This window comes from Barbus barbus, assembly GCF_936440315.1.
Source record: "Barbus barbus genome assembly, chromosome: 15".
NCBI lineage: Eukaryota > Metazoa > Chordata > Actinopteri > Cypriniformes > Cyprinidae > Barbus > Barbus barbus.
In genome coordinates this window covers 25,741,619-25,762,379 of record NC_136743.1, presented here as the reverse complement: position 1 = coordinate 25,762,379, position 20,761 = coordinate 25,741,619, and the positions used below count along the sequence as shown (strand labels likewise).

General features: G+C 37.3%; 1 protein-coding gene across 2 annotated transcripts in view; it reads right to left on the bottom strand.

The window, feature by feature from the left end:
* LOC306881348 (E3 ubiquitin-protein ligase mib1) overlaps window positions 1–20,227 on the bottom strand; it is a 66,991-nt gene extending 46,764 nt beyond the window's left edge. For both annotated transcript variants that reach the window (XM_079435404.1, XM_079435403.1), the window contains exons 1-10: window positions 18,990–20,227; window positions 17,549–17,720; window positions 11,591–11,720; window positions 9,639–9,743; window positions 8,987–9,053; window positions 7,811–8,015; window positions 7,204–7,387; window positions 5,516–5,660; window positions 4,840–4,973; window positions 774–881 (exon numbers count right to left, since the gene is read on the bottom strand). In XM_079435404.1, the coding sequence (XP_079291530.1) occupies window positions 774–881; window positions 4,840–4,973; window positions 5,516–5,660; window positions 7,204–7,387; window positions 7,811–8,015; window positions 8,987–9,053; window positions 9,639–9,743; window positions 11,591–11,720; window positions 17,549–17,720; window positions 18,990–19,218 (1,479 nt within the window). In that variant the 5' untranslated portion in view covers window positions 19,219–20,227. The remainder of the gene's footprint in view (window positions 1–773; window positions 882–4,839; window positions 4,974–5,515; window positions 5,661–7,203; window positions 7,388–7,810; window positions 8,016–8,986; window positions 9,054–9,638; window positions 9,744–11,590; window positions 11,721–17,548; window positions 17,721–18,989) is intronic.
* Between the last annotated feature and the right edge of the window lie 534 nt (window positions 20,228–20,761).

Sequence of the window (20,761 nt, the reverse complement as noted above, 5' to 3'; positions counted from 1 at the left end):
TGATCGCAAAATTCAAAATATGGGGGCAGAAAATTATTTTATATTTATATTTACGTTTCATATAGTTAAAATCACACGAAGAGTGCCGTTTTTTCTTCAAAAATAAGCATGATTACAAATGTGATATTGATTTCATACAACACTTCAGTAAATAATAAGTTAATATTAAGAGACTTACGTTTTAGACACCATATTGCCTGTTTTTGCTCCATTTCGCTGATAAAAAATTATTCCAAACAGCTACAGCACTGTTTTGCGTCTCTGAGCAACAAGCAGTGCTTCGTTCCTGAATGAATCAACCATTAGATGATTCGGTTCAGTCGCAATGACTTTCTGCCACCTAACTGATGGTTTTAATTTCACATTTAAAGTCTATTTTCATTTTTAAATAAACTTAAATATCAGTATTCAGTGTTTTATGTTTAAAATGTTTTATGTTTAAAATGTAAAAATATATATATATATTGGATTAGATATAGTGATTTTCGCCCCAAAAATGACAAGTTTGCATCCCTGATCCTAGTGCATTAAAAATACACAAGGAAACATTTCACTCAATTCAATAAGCTAACTAGCTTCATGAGGTCTCTCTTACAACAAAAACTTCTGCTTGAGGTGTCTGAACTACAAACAAACAAGATCTAAGTAGCTTAAGGTCAGCAGTTAATCCACAGCATATTATTGTGTGCCCTGTTCCTAACGCAATAAACTTTAGAGGGAAAAAACAGCCAAAAGTGACGAGAGGTGGTTTAGGAGCAGGATACAAGACATACCTCAGCCTCCAGGTCCACATTATGTTTCAGAAGCAGTTTGAGGACGTCCACATGACCATTTTGGCTGGCTGCCTGCATGGCAGTGTGTCCTGCACACTGCCCGTTCACCTGGAAACAAAAAGACAGGGATGATCACATCATGCTATTTACATCTCAGATTCCATGTTTGTGTCATTCTTTAAAATGTGTTTGTGCGCATGTGTATAAGTGTATACACAAGTGTCTATTTGTGATCTGCAGCACTGCGGTAAGTTAAACCAGTGTGCAAAGGCATGAATATTAATGCTGGAGCCCCTGGTGTATTTGCAGGACATGTCTTGTCCTGCCGAGCATATCATTTGGCAAGTCACCCAAGCCAATTTGACTTCCCTTCCCCTCTCTCTATGCTACAAGCAATTACTTCAGTGAGGGGCAGCAGGGAACGAGGCCAGTCCTGGCACAAACACAAACCGAAAAAAGTGGGGGAAAAGAATTCTTAAACTGATCAAATTTATTGAAGTAAAGTCTTTATCAGATAAACTGACAAGTGAATCTAATGCAAATCCAGGCATTTCTATTCATTCATGATAACTAGGCTTTTTAAAAATCATGAGATTATAAATACAATTTCTCTATGATAAAACTTTACGTATAAAATTATAATAATAATAATACAACATAAGTTAGACAAAAAAAAATATAAAGATTGTTTAAAAACAATTAAGGGGTCCCAAAACACGCAAGTCACAATTTAAAAATTCCCTGACATTTTCAGGTCTTCCGTCACTGTGTGAATAATGCTAATACCAAATATCATACGTTCATTGTGCACTGCATTCCAGTCTAGTCTCTCTATTCCAAACAAAACTTGGATCAACTTCCTTCTCATTTCCTGTTAATCAACATGTTGTGCAATCATTGGCGTAATCGAACAGTTTCCCAGTTATTGTGGTGAGACCATCGAGAGCTTTGAGATCCAGTGATGTTCATTATGAAATTTACAAAAACAATGTTCTTGAAACCCCTCTCAAAATACTTAAATGAAACAATTGTTTTAGCAGCATGTACAGATGACTGACAGATTAAACCTTTCTGATTAAACCTGCTTGATTGTTTTGTTGGGTCTCATTTAAAACGATTTACATGCCCATGTCTTCATAAGAATGACTGTTGAATATTTTCAGTATGTTAGAGACTAGACTGAGGCAGTTCCATATTCCATAAACTGAGAGTTTCAGGCTCGTAGGAGTTAAAAAAAAAAGAGCAAAGGAAGTCTCATGCATATAAGAGCAGCCATCATTCTTTGATTGTGCGTTTGATCTGATCTGTGAGATTCCAGTTAGAACCAAAAGGTGCAGCAGTTCAAAGTGCTCTTGCTACAAATTAGAACCAGTATGTTGCTTGATCAAAGTACTACTTGCATAAGTTTCTTCTTTCTGACTTGCACTTTCTTAAATGTAAGAACTGCTACCCATTTGATCAGATCAAATAGTGTCTTGTAACAAGGACTTTTTAAATGTTTAACTGTTCTTTAATTTGGAGTTTGACTGTGGGGAAAAAAAATAAAAAAATTATATAACTCATATTGACAGAAAATAAACATTAGCCAAAATATTAATTTATATTGACAATTAAAAACATTAACATTGACCAAAATATTAAATAAATATGTAGGGGATGTGTAGAATTTTATGAATAATGAGTTTTCAAATTCTATGGAAATCTGCTGAGGTTTTTGTGGATGTGCACATATGGTACAGTGTGTGTGTGTGTGTGTTATGATTAGGGTGTCAAGATGTCCCGTTTTTCCCGGGACAGTCCCGTATTTCAGCTCTATTTTTAGTGTCCCGACTTATTTGGAAAGAATCATGTTTTGTCCCGTATTTCAAAATTTCTTTACGACTGGGCGATCAGAGCGAGTTAGTAGTAGTGTTGTGTCACTCGAGAACAGCCTAATCAAAGGTAACCAAGCTTGTCGTAGAACAAAATTACCATCCAATCACAATTAGTTATCGATTAACTTGCAGTTAGTGAAGACGGGACATGCAGAATCACGTTGAATGACACACAACAGAAACGCTCTCTCGGCCACACGCCCAAGTGATCCCAGTTCTGCGATCAGTTCTCCTTGTGCCTGAATTGTCAAATACACACACAGATGTCAAAATGTCCATCGTGTGGAGCATCTCACGTAAGTACAGTCGGTTATGGCTTAAGTGAAAGTAAACAGGTGGGTGAAAACCGGATGTGTGTCAGTATATTACATTCATTCGATCTTAAAGAGACAGCTGCCTAATTAAATACTCAATGTTAAGATGTTAAATAAATGTATGCATGTTAAATAAACCTACTGTATTAGAATATCATGTTTGTATCTATCGTATTTGTCTTATGCTTTGTAATTTGCTTCTTTATTCTGTAGAATATCAGAGACTGAATCAGACAAATTTAAGATGCATCAGAACATTGAAACCTGAGGAGCTGGAATTCAGAGTGGCCCCAAGGAAACATGACACCGTAAATCAGATTCCTGGCTCCAACTAGTCTGAAGCAAACAAACTAACCAGCAAGCCTCTTTCACAAAACAGCTTACAACCTTGAGACAAAAGAACACTTATTGATAATTCCAATTCAGGAAGGAGACCGTCAAATTTGGGGCAAATAATCAAGACTGATGGCCAAAGAGATGGCCATCACATGTTCCACGATTGAATTCATGAGCTTCCTTAGACTGACTTCTCCCCCACATAGAAGACAGAACAAACCAAAATTCCTTTGTCTAAAGAATATGCCTTCGTTCTCCATAGAACGATACACAGACTTTTTCATATGCACATAAAATCATCCTAAAAGGACATTTCTATGCAGAACCCCATATTATGTTTGTAACCCACATATTAGACTATCGTGTTTTAATCAAATATTATGTATGTCTTTTTAATCATTATTGAATAGATGAAGGATTCAGATGTGTGTTTGCTATGTATGAATGTGAAAACCATGCTTTAAATGTTTCTTCCAATCAATTCTGTGTCAAATGTATCATTCTGGTTATAGAAATCACATCCAAAATTATACTTTGCAAGAGTGTGTAAAATTCGGACCAGGTGACTGATAACATGCTGATTTATGATGGAAGGAACACCCCTAGCTAAGATAATAGCCTAATTGGTCAAGACACCAGAGGGGATGTGTCCAGAAGCCGAGTTTAAAAACTCAGGACTCTATCAAACTCTCTTAGTCACCCTTCTCCTCCTCTTCTCTTTTGCCATCGCGTTTTGACGCTGCTCTTTGAGCGTGCTCTGGCCCACGTGCCAGCTGCTACCACAATGAAAAGAAAACCTAGTCAACCTAGTCTCGTTACATCCTTTTATTTTTTTACTTTAATTTATTTTATTTTCCGTTGTGAGTTTGCCGCCACGCCTCGTCTCCGAGTTCAACTCAACTCTGTGACTGCCTCAAAACTTCTACCAGCCACAACTCCATCGGCTTCCCAAGACGTCACTTCAACGACTACTGAACTCTCAACCAATCAGCCACTTCGGGGAACCCCTTTCCTGCCATGATGAGGACAAAAGGGATTCCCTTTGCAAAGCAAGCAAGTACCTCCAGATTCTAACTGAAGCGGTGCAGTTAATATAAATTTTAGCCTCATAGAGAAACTCAAAGCGAGGGTTAAATAAGTGATTGATGTTCAGGTCTATGCAATTGAACATATTGCTGTAAACTTGGGATATCACATTTTCATTCTCTTAAACTCATCCTTTCCTTACTATATTTTGGATTTAATAGCCAGTGCAGAGTTTGTTATACGGCTCGTTCAGTGAATCGCCGTAACACTGATTCTGCTCAAATCCCTATAAAATCATAAATGATTCCCTTTGAGCTAAATTAAACTATTTCTTTAAATTACATATTAATATTACGTTACAATTTTTATATAACAAAATAACTATGCAAGCATGTGTGTTAGACATCATGAAATAAAATTTCTCATATCGTGGTCATATAGCGCCACCCACCCCCCGTCCCGTCCCGTATTGATCTATGAGAAATCTGGTCACCCTAGTTATGATAGAACTCTTACGTCTACATCAGGTCTCTTCAGGATGTCCTCTACTTTGGCTAGGTCACCATTGGCTGCGGCCTTCACCAGCTCTTCATTAATGTCTCCAGACTCCTGTGTCTCAAAAAGCTTCTTGAGTAGCTGAGACAGGCGCTCTGCAGGCATAGAAGGACTCTCTGTCAACACTGCTAAAGTGTCGCACAGAGTACACAATGACTAATGAGAAATGGATTCATGCTCGTCTGTGGTTGACTGTGAGCACTACTGAAATATAGCACATTTTCTCCTTCTGGTAAATCAATTAATGCCACAATATGTTGAAATCAGGGCTGTGAGATATAATGAAATAGAATTGAAATCAGAGGCACTCCCCTACAAAATCACCCCGAATACTTAAATTAGAATTATTTCCAAATAGAGCTTAAGTCTTCTAGTGAAAATCCCAGAAAATCGCAAAATTACAGAAAAACAAAACATCACAATGTCAGTCTTTTACAATATTATGCAGCCCTAAAATGTCCATGTGCACGACCACTCTGTTTAGACACATACTTATTCCTTATTATTACAATTTTCACATTTTATAAGTCTAAAACTATAAAATATCACAAATGGTGCGCCTAAATACAGTTTGTACAGTATAAAAAACATTACGCTATCCCCATAAACCACATATACCTGTGTGTATGTGTATTACCTCCAGAAGCATTAGTAACCGCAGATCCAGCAGGAGCCACTTTAGTGACAGCGGCTGGATTGTATGTCCAGGATGTCCCGCAAACCTCGACTTTGAGGTCACTGTCAGAGTAAATCTGCTGCACTCTTCCCACCTTTCCAAGGGTCTGCACAAGAGAAAACATGAGCATATGAGTGTGTGACTGTCCTAAAACAAGCTCTATTGCATTTAATCCATTTTCCTTTCCTCTAAGCTCTGAAACTGCTGGAATGCTAGACAAGTTTGTGTGCAAATTGCATATTACACACAGGTACATCCTAAGTACTGTGGAGGGAGAGAGAGATGTGGTGGTCCGAGGAGAAAAATCGATAAGTGTAAGGTCTGGCTTTTAAAATTGAGATCATTTAAAAAGAGAATACCCAAAGGCTCGTAGACTTGCAGGACCATATCTCTTCTATACTGCTCATAAATGAAGCTATTGGAATTCTGTTAAGATTTGTCCATTGAGGACATCAAAAAGAGGGAGATCCCAGAAATATAAACCAATCACACAGGCTCAATTCCACTCTTAGAATCTCATCCACTGCTTTAGGAGGCAGAGCTGCTGGACACAGCCTGTAGATAAAATAAAACAACTGTGCTATTGGTAATTGGTTGTAAGTGAATTCTCATCAGCCTCTTTAAACTCAAGCACACTGGGTCTTTATAACAAAGATGGGGTCTCATTAAGACCTGGTTTTATTGATCATTTTATTTGGAGCCAGAACAGAGAAATTTAACACGTTTTGAAAAAGCAAATGTCTTTTTACTCTGGAAGTCTCTCCTGCATATTCAGACAAACTGTTGATTAGTCTAGATTTTCTTGTGCAGGCTAGAGCCAGATGTCTTAGTATGGAAAAAGCAATTATTTGATTAGATAAATCCATTACACTGTACTATAAAATAACAAAATCATTACAGAGCTCTGGCCTAGTGCTTAGTGTCGCAATGGTAACCATATGTGCGAAACCGCATTAAATCCAGCAACATTTTCTGATCCTGTTCCCTCTCTCTTATTTTTCAGTCTGCTCTCTTACAAAATAAAATAAATTAAAAATACCCATGTTGGTATAACAGCCAAAGTGTAATATTCATCTAATCATTCACAGAAACGGTGTCATGTAATCATTAAAGGGATAGTTCAGCCAAAAATTTGAATTGTCATAATTTATTTAACCACACATCGATCCAAAATATGTACTACTTTCTTCAGCAGAACAGTCTAAAAATATATTTTGAAGAATGTTGGTAACCAAATAGTTTTGGGAACTGTTGACCTCTAATATAAAGACATACTTGGTAACACTTTACTTTGACAGTCCACTTTAGACATTCTAATAACTAGCAACTTTGAAACTACGTACATGTCAACTAGCAGTCCTTAGTATTAGCAGACTGTCTGCTTAATATATGCTAACACTTTATTTTGATGGTGCCCAGCAGAAATTATACCCTAAACTAACAGTCTACTGATACTCTGAGAATTAGTTCATGTGGAGTTGCAAAGTTACTTATAGTTAGTAGAATGAATGTCTAGAAAGTCTAGAAGTGGACTACTGAAATAAAGTGTAGCCACATAGATTTGAACCGCATGAGGGCAAGTAAATGGCAACAGAATTTTTATTTTTTGGATGAACTATCCTTTTAAGGATGAGGTAGGTGATGCTCACTGGCAGCATAGCTTCAGCCCACTCTCCATGTCCTCTCTGGAGTAGTTTGATGCGGTCAATGTCATAGCAGATCTGGACCAAGTCTCCCACCATGAACTGAGAACTGCCTCCCTCAGCACCAGCCGCCACCTCTCCACTACGTACAACGTTTGCCTTTGTGAGCACCGCTGGGTTAAATGTCCACCTAGGATGCACAGAAAAATTCTGTGTTCATTTCAGTACAAAGGTTAAGTGACTCACAGACCTTCAACAACAGTAGTTAAAATTGCTACATTTCAAGAAATTTGATTTTCCAGACTATTATTTCAAATCAGGCTTTACAGGGTTAATATCGTAAATACTGCTTGCTTCGTGATTTTGTTTAAGCAGTTTCATGCTTCTAAGAAGACTAATGGGAATGTTATGGTCTTATTTAGGTCTTTATACACTTATTTACCAATTCACAAACACAGCTTTTTTTGGATTTGTAGACTGTTTATATCCAAAGTTGAGATTTTAATGTACATTCTATTAATCAACATTAATAATTAATATTTATTATGATTTGTCATAATTGTGAAACTAAGCCAAAAAAAACATTTATGATAATATATAAAGTGTGACTGACCTGTTTCCACTAGGATACTGCACAACAATGTCATGGTCTTCGTCAATGCCGCACACAGTGCCTGTGGTGGTGAGCGTTTCAAACATGCCATCAGTCCAGCCTCCGTGACCATGCTGCAGCGACTGAACGATCTCCAGGTCCAAATCAATGTTGACCAAGTCTCCAATCTGCAGGCCTCCTGGGTTCCTGTTTCCATTCTGCTCACCTACAGAAAGTCACAGGTTAAAAATTGAGATGATCTAGAGAGCAATAGAATGACTCCTCATGATTATCATCATCTTGAGAACAACATATTCTATTGCGCTAACCATTTTTAAATGCAAACACTCAGTAATAAAATAAGAACAAACAAACAAGCAATGGCGCAAGACGACAAGAACGAACTCAATTTGGTGTTCACGTGTTGTGCGAGTACCAAACTCAATTTTCTTTCTGGTTCTTTTTGGACTTGAATGGTTGAACATTGCTGGATTGTTTAAACTGACAAGACTTAAAAACAAGTCCTTACTGTCAGGCCTGGTTTCATATGTTTGCCTTGGAAACATTAAGCATTTTTCAAGAACCTCTTCATAAACACAACCAAGGGTTCTCCAGTACTTAAATTTGAAAAACCTTGTAAATATACATTTATATTGTATATATTTATATCATACACCAACCCTCTCAATATGCTTGACTTACGCATCGTATGCATTTGTCTGCATTACAGTGCATTTCAAATGACTTTTGTTAGAGTTAAGTGAACATCAACAGATAGCACTTGCTCAGAGAGTATGGCGCAGTAAACACTGCGTAGGGACTCTCAAAATTGTATAGTACAAGACGTTGTGCTTTGTGGGACCATTTCTTAAGGTTTCAAGAGTAATTAATTTAAGTTGACCATTCTTGTACAGAACCTAACGGTATCGGCTTGGATAGCAAGGAGTCAATTATGGACTGGGGCCAAAAGAGCTTTTAAACAGGAATGTGTCACTGTAGCTATGCATATTTGAAGATCAGCCTCACCATACCATCTAGTGCTGACACCTAGTGGAAGCATCTCATACAATACACTCATACAATTAAGATACAATAGAGGACTTCACTTGACCTACGAGGCTTAAACCCCTTTAGAACTCCAATATATTCATGTTAAATATTATAAGCCTACTAATATGACACATCTGAAAAGCTTACCCAACACTGGACAGTGGTCTCTGTAAAAAGTGCCTCCTTTGGCATCTTGCACACACTTCAAATCAGACTAAAAAAAGAAAAAAAGACAATTCATTATAACAGATGTGTTAAAAAAACGTTTTGGAATCCCTAACCACAAAAGTCTAAACATTGTAACAGTCTCTGATACAGTTGTCTGCATTTCCTCCTCTTTATCCAAATCTAATTAATAATTCCAGTGGCAGATGGCTGCGCACACCCTCTGGGTATATTGCAATCACAGACAAAAGCCGGTGCCCAACCACAAAATGACTGGCTGAAATTCAGACGTCGCAGAAAGTCAAACAGCCAATGAATGGGCGGCCTAGCACTTCAATAACTGAGGCACGCTTTCTACAAACCACACCCCCTGCTCTCTTTGCCTTTGGTCTTCATGTTGAAGCTAGCTCTCTTGTGAAGACAGAGAGGGAACAGATTTCTTTTATCATGCAGATAGCTCATCCAGCTGCCCCTCACAATGGCTGCCCTGCACATGGCTCTTATAAAGAAGGCCAGCTTATGGGATGACTTGTCTGTGTGTGGTGCAGTGCGTATAGAAGGGGGGTGGGTTGCAACACAAAGGCCAGTTAACTGAAGTCTTTTGTGTATGTGCATAGTGATGGGGGTGGCTCACCATGCCCTCGAATCCCACTCGGTAGAGGTTCTTGGCCCCGTTGTCCCAGAGGACGTAGGCTGCGCTGTGGGGGCTGGCAGCACTCCAGTCCTGGATCTCCGTCACCTGAAACATAGGAGGATGGTGAGGGAGGGCAAAGAGAAGAGGAACTGATCCAGACAAGACAAGAAATTTAAAAACTTAATGAATGTCTTTCACTTTAGGTCACTTAAATAAAGCACTCAACGGTCTGATTAACTCCGCTAACAAACAAAATATTCAAGGCCACAAAAGCTTAGGGACCACAGACATCCCAATAAACCTTGTACTATAAAAACTGTAATTAACATCTTTAAGGTCAGTCCTTTGCTAAATAAATGTATAAATAAAGTTTGCCACTGAATGATGCTTACATAGTTATTTGGAGTGGCTTGTCTTGGACTAGACTTTAAATTCTAGATGAAACGGTAGTAACAGATAGCAAAAGTGGAGGCAGGTGAATGTAAGCTTGGAAGGTTTAAGTTGACTAAATGACTGGACAAGTCTTGCATACATCACCAGAGTCTGTTCAATCATTTTGACCCATGCAATGTATTTTTGGTTATTGCTACAAATATACCCCAGCGACCTAAGACTGCTTTTGTGGTCCAGGGTCACATATGCACAGATTGTTTTCATTAACATCTATAAGCTGCATTTACAAAATGAATTTAGATTAATTAAAAGAGAATTTTCATTTCAAGCCAACTTTAAGCTTTCAGCTTGAAACCGTGTTAATAATCCAGTGTCAAACATGTTAAGATTTCCTCTACAACAATGTACCATACGTAATTTCAGTCATACAATAAACAAGATTAGCACTTTGTAAAGTTAAAAACACTGAACAAGCAGCAAGCGCACTGAGAGTCCCAAGAGAGTGAATGTTTTCCCCACCAGACACGCCAATCAACATGCCAATCGGAGTGGCTGAATGCTGCTTTGATTAATGGTGGATTTAGCGGTCAAACTCAATGTTTAGGTTGAAGTAGGCACTCTCTCTGAAAAAATACACATACACTTAACCAGAGTGGCCTGAAATATCAGATAGCTCAAAGACCAAAAGAATAGTTGACTTGTAAAGTACCCTCTGGCATTACGATTTGCTCAAATCATGGCATTAAATATAAGTGTTGAATTTATGGGAAAGATTAGAGAGCAGCAAACTGCCTTAAAGTATACAAATATAGTTTCTTAGTAGGACAACATTTACATATATTTAAAAAATGCTGTTCCCTATTTGGTTTTGCAGGTAAGTCAATAAGCAAAAGAGAAGCAGTGATTTATTTTTCCTCAGTAATAGAGCACTGCATAAATCTATTTGGTTTAAGGCTAAATATGAACAGTGATTAGCCTAATCCAACCCTAGAATACAATAGGCATTTAGGTCTATTCAGATATCACTGAACATACCCAAAAAACAGGGACTACAGGTAGGGTAAACACTTTTTAAATAGTTTGTAAACTGCACAAGAAGTGTGTCAATAACTGGCAACTCATTTTAATTTATTTGAATGTCGCATAATTAATCTGCATCAAAAGTGTAAAAACTGGAATCAAACCAGCAGTCTGCACTTGTGGTGTAGGCCCTATTTTAAATTATAATGCTTCATTTACTATATTTTTAACAATACCAGTTTATAATGTATCTTTAAAAGGTTTATATATAATGTGGTTACAAGGACACTTTCACAGTTACTTTTCTGTGCCATTCTGCAACTTTGTTTCACAGCACTTTTTAAGTTACTGCTTAGATGAAGTTGAATGCAAGTTAAATAAATACATGTAAAATAATAATTCCTTGGCGCCATCTAGGCGTCATAAGCAAACATGAAAGAGCATGACATAGCTGTATCTACGTGATACAGGGAGTGTTTTTCATCTAATAAATGATGATTAAAGAAAAGCGAGCATAACCAAACATGTTGAGGCATTACCTTCCCTCTTCTTCCATTCCCGCCATCCTGATCCTCCCACTGCCAATCCACTCCTCGCACCACCCGTCCTCCTGCAAAGATGCCGCGGGCGGTGATCTTCTTTGACTTGCGTCGAGATTCCAAAAGAACTCTGTGCAAACAAATAAGAGTATGTTACAAATCCAAAAGCAATTTCAGATGACATGCTTTGGAATATAAAAGTGCAAGCTTTTCAAAAAGAAAAAGTCATATTAAAAAAATGATTGCTAAATATTAGAGGTGGAGAAGTAACTTCCTGAAAGGCTATAGCTAACAAACAAGATCCCACTGTAGGCTTGTCATAATTTATATCGTTTAGCTCCATTTTCTTCGAAACTCGAAGGTTACGCAAAACCGGCAGAATAAAAAGGATAATCCTTATTGTTTGTTTCTAGAGGAGAAGCTTGTCTCCCATCTGGAAGCTGCTCCATGCTGAACCACAGCAGTTAGTTTCTGATCCTCCAGCGTTGCTGACATGTGTTCATTTTTCTTCTCTGTGTGCCCCCAACTAACTGCTTATGTCAATACAAAACATGACATTCCCAAAACATATTTAGGTTATGCAGGCTGTGTTTGAGATTGCAAACTTCTATTGATCTTTAAAGCTTTAAAATACTAAAGAGAAGTGCAAACAAATAAAAATAAAATTATTGTGCATAAAATGATCATGTGTACCCTAAAGCAGCTGGAAACCACAGCAGGAGACAGCAGCTGCCAAGGGGAACACTCAGCAAAAAAGGCCTGACTTCACTGTTTTGGTGTGTTGTACTTCACTAACCATTCTCACTAGGGAAATAGAGTCACAGTTAGTTGAAAGGAGACCAGCTGTTGAGCTGACCTATTGTTTCTTTGAGCTCATGTTGAGGGCAGTAATGGGTGGCTGCCACGAGAGACGTCTAAACAACTTCTTAATAGCCTTACCATATGGAGACAGTGAAGGAGACGTTACGCAAGCCAGTAAAAAAAAAGGGAACAGAACAACTCTAAAACCAAAACAGCAGCTCTATTTCCATATTCCGTACAAGAAAGGTAAACAAGAGCAGCTGTATTACCAATTCATGTATTTGTTATAGAATATACTAAAACATCTGTCTGGCAACTAGTAAACAAGTCTAATATATTTTGGTCAGACCCACATTAACCACAGATCATACTAAGCAGAAATAGAAGAGCACATATTTCCTGTTTTACGATCACAACAGACTTTCAACCTATAGACAATTCAATGAAGCTTGGTGTATCTTCGCATCTACTTTGGTGAAAGACACAGGCTATTTTATATCATGACCACTAGGGATGGGCGATATGGGCTTAAAAGTATTATCACGATATTTCTGGTATTTATTGCAATAACGATATCAATGACGATAATTCAGGGAATCCTGTTTCTTTAGAGAAAAGTATCATGTTTCCTATTTTTACCAAAAATAGGGTGTTGTGAGCATTTCTGAGTACACACATAATGCATTGAGTGGTTAATTCATACTGGAAGCCGGAGGGCACCCTTGCGCAGAAACTCAACATATGCATCGCAGAAGTAATGCTACTGATGACGCTCCAGGAAATCCCTAATATGGACAAAGGTATCAAGTTATGGCTGAATTAAAGAGATGTTTATTGAAGACAATAAACATACGATTGCACAAAATACATGGTTTATCTGTGTTCTTCAAGCAATCTTGGGTATTTTTTATAAGAAAAGTATATTTATAATGCAATGCTAATCGACATAGCCTTTATCACTGTATATAATACTATCATTGTGTAATATGAAACCACGTCTGGTCACAAAAAGACGTCAACTCAAACACTCAACTATGTTAAGTTAATTTGGAGAAAAAGCATGTCAATATATGATATCTTTGTAGGACAACAGGTTTGTAAACAGGCTCATACACATGCAAAACTGTATCACGCACATGCTACTGTAGTACATTTATTCAGAACGATTTGTTTTCAGTTCCAGACTGTAGAAGGAGCTCCTCATCAAGGTTATTAAAGTTTAGAATTTTTAAAATTGTTTTCTTTTAATATCGTTTTCAAATGTGCTATGAAATTCAGTTTAGTTTTTATTAGTTTCATTAATATTTTTGTTAGTTTTTGTTTAGTTTTTATTTTGTGAACACATTTTTATTTAGTTTTATATAGTTTAATTTCAGTTTTAATTAAAGTTTAGCAGAATCAACAGATCACTTCCAGAGCCATGGCCAAAGAAAGACGTAGGCATAATTTAACCATAGTGAGGCAAACATTTAGTGACAAAATTAGCCCATGCTGAGATTGATAGATGGTAAAAATATACAAATATACACCAAAGGAAGCAAGCCTTTTTACAAAATAAATCTACATAAGTTGCGCTTAATGTCATATCTAATGGTGTGTTGATATATTTAATATGAAAATAAACATGTCTTTTTTCTTATTTAACCATAATCATGATATTGTAACCGTCGTGTCTTGCGCACTTTTCCATGAACATCCGCGCATAAATCATAACTGGGACTAATGAAATTCAATAATAACAGCAATCGTAGGCCTATTTAAAGGCTCACATTTGAATATGTTATTTTCTTTATTTATGAAGAATTATAAGCATGTGTATGATGTGATTTAGCCTATGCATATTTATTTGTTCGAAAGTTTGGCAGTGATCACAAGATGCTAGGGCAAGTTTTGTATTGTTTACAGAAAGGTGCGTTCTCATCTTTTTTTTCAGTTAATTATCATGTTGCGTGTCTGTTTTTCTTCAAAGTGCCAACTTGCCTAATGTTGGTTTGATTGCTTGTGTTACATGAGAAAATTAATAAGTTTGCCTACCTGATTTTGTAGATTAATGCGGGTCCGGTTCGGGTCGCGACTCTCAGCCTTTATGTCAAACGGTTCTGGTCTGGTAGGCTACAGAAATAAATTACAGCTGCTGTCGGATAACGGGTCGGGTGTTCTGTTAAGTACTGATGGTGCACGTTTACCATACAGGACCCGTGCAGGACTCAGCTTTAAACTGCTTTGCGTCTCTCCGTCAGCGTTGCGCCATTCCCTAAACAGCCACACAGCTCATATATTTTTCAGCGAAGGGGTGAGAACGTAATGATTACGAAAGCGATTATTTTTGTTAATTATTTGATTTCAGTTCATTTTTCAATAACTGTTGTTAGTTTCGTTTCGTTTTAGGTTAATTTTTATTTTATTTCAGTTTACGAAATTGTTTTTTCATCAATCGTTTTAGTCTTAGTTTAGTTTTCGTTTACGAAAATAACCTTGCTCCTCATTTAGCGATAAACTCCTCCTCAATTTCACGTCCACCTTCAACAACTACGTCAACAACTAGACTTTATCGTTATCATCGCGGGAAGACACATTTTTATCGTGGGGAGAATTTTTACCAGTATATCGCAAACAATAAAATATCGCCCATCCCTAATGACCACAGCCAAGCCAATATTCAGAACAGCACAAATGACCTTACATCAACGATGAGCTACTGTACCACGCCCACTGCATTTCAAGAGCTGGAACTCTTATGTCGTAAAACAAACCATTGTCACAAACTCGGCTCGCTGATGTAGCATCGCACAACAGGAAGCACATTTTTGTATCAGGTTATTTAAGAAAATAGTGAAATTACAAGGAAATATCTACCCAAGTATCAAGAAGTCAGACAGTTAAAATATAATGAATATTGACAAATAAGGGAAAAATAACTGACAGCAAGGAAAATGTGTAATTGACGTTGGGTCTTTAAATAAAAGTTAACTTTGGCCACATATATGCAGTCTCTATATTTAATAGAGAAAACTAAACACAGAAGTGTGTCAATGTCAAAAGGAACAAGCACTATTTTAAACAATTATTCCCCTTTCTAAAAACCTCCACCATACTGCAGCATTTACTATTCCTTTTCTTTGAGCAAACAGGGATTTTGCTTCTGGATGATTATTCAAAATTTCCAAGTTTATTTGCTCATGTGGTCTACCGCAGAGTCTGAACCAACGCTTGCATTATTCAAGATTACTGGCTTGTTTCAGGAACAAAACTCCATTCACTAGCCTCCCTGCCTTAACACGTTTTTTTAGTTAACAAGTTTGATGAACAAAACTGTGGATAACAACAAGGTTTATCAGGGCATCAATTTGACTGGCTATTTGGGCTGTCAGTCATTTATCAGCCATAAGGTCAATTGCTAATTATATTGCTATACAACGTAGCCTACGCAGAGACGCACAGGCCTGCTCCGTAACCTACGCTGTACCTGACGTGCACCTCTCCAAATCTAACAGCGCCGCAAGTGCTGTGATTGGTACAACCCCTCCCTCCATATGTACTTGAGTTTTGTGTGCGTTTATGAGCATTGTAATATAGCTTAATCTTACAACTTATTTAAAATAAAACAAAACAAAGAACAAGAGTCTTATTTATTATACTACATAGCATTATACATCAGTAGTTGTCCGCGACAAACAATGTTGATCTGCTGTGGTACACGTCCTTGTGGAGATTAAAAGAATGCCATCTTTTTTTTTTTGTTAAATAATGATTTAACGTAATGATTTGATATTTATTTGCCACCGGCATGGCTATAATGCTTCTCCAACGAGCCGCTCTTCTTCGGCTTTTGCCGTGGTACTGCAGGTTACACCAGCAACATGCCTGTGGACACTGCAGACTAGCGGTCCGCATGTGTACTGCACATCGACGCGGACGACGACGCAGAAGTATAAATGAAAACCAACGCACAGCTTACGGCGTAGAGGCTACGGCGTAGGTCCGATGCAGAAGTATAAATTGGTCTTAAATCAGACCACTCACATCATTAGGATCGAGTCAGTTAGAAATACCAAGGGTTCACACAAAACAAGGAGAGTCCGCTTTTAGCTATTATGCCGCCCACAGTTGGAACCAGCTCCAGAAGAGATCAGATGTGCTAAAACATTAGCCACATTTAAATCCAGACTCAAAACTCATCTGTTTAGCTGTGCATTTGTTGAAAGAGCACTGTGCTACGTCCGACCTGACTGCACTGTATTTTATGTATAATCATTTTCTATTCTTAACTGTTTTAAATTCATTTTAAATCACTTTCTATATAATTTTAAAATTCCTTGTTTTTATTATTTTTAATTCCTTTTTTTTTTTTGCTGTGATTATTATTAATGACTATTTCATTATTTTATGTAAAGCACTTTGAATTACCACTGTGTATGGAATGTGCTATATAAATAAACTTGCCTTGCCTTAAATATTATAGAGTAACTTGTACATCACACAAAAAGGGGCCAGTTAGTTCATATACATCATCTTCACCAAACAAGTTGTATCACTGATAAATTCAACTGACTGGAGCAAGAGGAAACAAGAACATGCTAAAAAATCAATAAAGCATGTAAGAAACTTGGGTCCTGTTGTTCAAAAGAAATTTGACCAGATTTCATTTGCATCATACACTTCCATTACAGGCATAAGATACTATAGAAAAAGTAGGCTATCCATTAAGCCTAAAGTACAGAACAGAAATAAATAACCAATGTTGCTTTGAGAAACAAAAAACAGAACAAAAGTAAGACCATCATGGATGGCCAAATTCAAATTAATTTTTTTTGTACAATATCCCTAAATTTAAAAACCAAATAAAACAAGACCAGTAGGCCAGATTTAAAGTCATGCACTATGCAATTCAAATCTAAAGTAGCTTGTATTTACACACAGACATAAATTGCCCACATTAATGGACATGGTGATCAACGATGCAAACTGCTCTGTACTATTAAAGGCTGGTATTCCCACTAAACTCAAGGCAGCGGAGGAGTGGTCTACCTGTCGCCAGACAACAACAGCCTATAACTGAAGGATATGTTGCATGATGGGTCTGAAACTGGCCAGAGAACTACCATACCCACAGAGGGAATAATGTCAAGGAGTGAAGACCACAGGGAGAGCGCTCACCTCTCGCTACCAGGAGTGGTGATGCGGTAGAACCTGTGGCGCAGGTGGTGCTTATCACCATGGTAACAGGTGGTGCAGAGGTCATAGTTGGTGCACTCCGCACATTTCCATCGGATCCCAATGATGGGCTGCTGCCGACAGGTGTCACACATGGTGCCGTCATGCTTGATTCCTGTAACATGGTAATTACACGCATATATATATTTATATAATAGACAAATAGATATTTGCAGATAGATGCACACACTACCGGTCGAAAGTATTAGAACAGTAAGATTTTTAATGTTTTTTTTAAAGGGGTTAAGTCTCTTCTGCTCACCAAGCCTACATTTATTTGATCCGAAGTACAATAAAATAACCGTTTTGTATTTGAATACATTTTAAAATGTAATTTATTCCTGTACTTTCAAAGCTGAATTTTTAGCATCACTACTCCAGTCACATGATCCTTCGGAAATCATTCTAATATTCTGATTTGCTTTGAAACGTTTCTTTGATGAATAGAAAGATCCAAAGATCAGCATTTAATTGAAATAAAAAGCTTTTGTAACATTATACACTACACCATTCAAAAGCTCCGGACTCATTATCTTTTTTTTTTTAATTATAGAAATTAATACTTTTATTGCGCAAGGATGCATTAAATTGATCAAACGTGATGATAAAGACATTTATAATGTCACAAAAGATTTATGTTTCAGATAAATGCTGTTCTTCTGAACTTTCTATTCATCAAAGAAACCTTAAATATTCTACTGTACTTCGGATCAAATAAATGCAGGCTTGGTGAGCAGAAGAGACTTATTTAAAAATCGTACTGGTCTAAAACTTTTGACCGGTAGTGTAGATACATGGATATACTCATACACATATGTGACCCTGGACCACAAAACCAGTCATAAGTAGCACGGGTATATTTGTAACAATAGCCATGGGTCAAAATTATAAATTTTTCTTTTATGCCAGAATTCAAGATCATGTTCCATGAAGAAATTTTGTAAATTCCCTACCATAAATATATCAAACTTTAATTTTTGATTAGTAATAAGCATTGCTAAGAACTTCATTTGGACAACTTTAATTAAAGGCGATTTTCTCAATACTTTTTTATTTTTTTTTGCACCCTCAGATTGCAGCTTTTCAAATAGTTGTATTATTTGTCCTATACTAACAAGCCATACATCAATGGAAATCTTATTAATTCAGCTTTCAGATGATGTATAAATCTCAATTTCGAAAAATTGACACTTATGACTGTTTTTGTGGTCCAGGGTCACACATACATACAGATATATTAAACTTTCGTGACCTGAACGTTTTTATTTTAAGAAATGAAGCAAAAGATAAAGTTCATCAATTAACGCTATTCTACAGTATGTTTGACCTAAACAAGCTCGGTCTTGTTTAGATCAGGTGACAGATGCACTGATATGAGTCTCACCTGTGGGCGCACTGTCTAAAATCCTGACATCATAAGCTCCGGAGCAGCGGTAATTGGCGGCGGTGCCGTTATCCCACACTACCACCACCTCCTCTGGGCTCTCAAAACTCCTGACGGTGCCGACGTGCCCTTCTCCTCCGTCCTGTTTACCCCACTTCCAGTCAGGCCCGCGGATAACTCGAGCACCAACTCCTTCCATCATGACTCTGTTATTCCTACCGGTGGTCATTTACGAGCAAATGTTGCAACAAAATATACTTTTAGCTAGCCGTCAAGCCAGCTCAGAAAAACGTGAGGTTTTAAATGAACCGATGCGTCTTGTCTTACATCTGGGTCAAGCGAAGGAGGTCAGTTTAGCTGTATGGACAAGTTAAAGGATGACCTAGTTTTCTTAAGTTATACAATTAACCTGTCTATTGATATCCTGACGACAGAATTAAACTTAAGTATTAAGAACTGTGAAAGTTAGCAACAAATAAATGTAACGTTAAGTCGTTTTCGTGAAATATCTCTTTCGGAGAAGAGTTAGCAAATTTAGGTTGTAGCTCAACTATCATTTATTCTGGACACAGTTTTGTGGTAAATTTGTCAAACGTTACATTCAGTCTCTAACGGCTGGTTTTTAGCAAAGGCCAGTTAGCAAGTCTAGGCTAACCAGCTATAGCTAGCCTTCCTAAAGTTGTAAGCTGTTATTTGACGTTAGCAAAATAGCAACAAAAACTTTCGATGTAGAAAAAACAACCGTCGTTTTTATCGCGAGATGTAAAAATTGTAAAAAACTTTGCTGCGCGTTCAACAGATGCTCCAACTTCTCGTGAATATCTGCGAGCTGTTGTCCGAGAAAAGCTTCTGCAAAAAAGCAGCTCAGCTTGAAGTGCAACTAAGCCAGTTTCAGCAAAGCGTCCCGGTTTTTAATAAATGGCAGTGTAATACATGAATGAATGGCTGCAGATGAAGTAATCGCAGTTCTTCGTGCCCGCACGGGTCTGTAAACAGCGGCCACGGATGCGGAGACCTTTGTTAGTGCTTTCCCAAGAATCCCACCAGCAGGACTTAATATTTCCTTGCCAAACGAGATTCGGAGATGATTTCTGAAATATATCCTTAAAGCCGACCTTTAAGACCAGGTAATATCAAATAATTGTTGAAAATGCGGTCTTGAGAAATGTTTCATTGAGGTGCAACTCAAGACGAACGCGTCGCCATTATTGTCAATCAGAGCTGGAGCCAGTGGAGGTTTGGGATCCAAGCAGTTCCCGTGGCGTAAAATGACGTCACGCCAGGATTTAAAGTGAGCAGAGCCCAGACAGCCCAGAGAATCTGGCTGCATTAGCATCTGATCGTATCACTCTTATTCTTTTCTATGTATCTCAATATTTGTCATTAATTATATACATATATATTACATACACATACTCAAAAAAAATTATTTACATTTACATTTAATCATTTAGTAGAAGCTTTTATCCAAATGAGGAGAATAATAAAAGCAATCAGACCAAGAGAGCAACAGTATACAAGTGCTGCCTGTGAAAAGTCTTGGTTAGTCTAGCACAGTAAAGATAATAACGTTGTTTTAAATTAATACATAGAATAGAATAGGTGAGTGCTAGGTCAGGTTTTATGTTCTGTATGGAACTTACAAGTAATTATTAATAATGATATATAAAGATTCAATCAAAAAAATTTGTTGTATATTTATTTATTTATGTTTAATGTCTGAAGGCTTGGACCTCCAATTCTTCTCAAATTAATAAAAGTAGTGAAAAGGT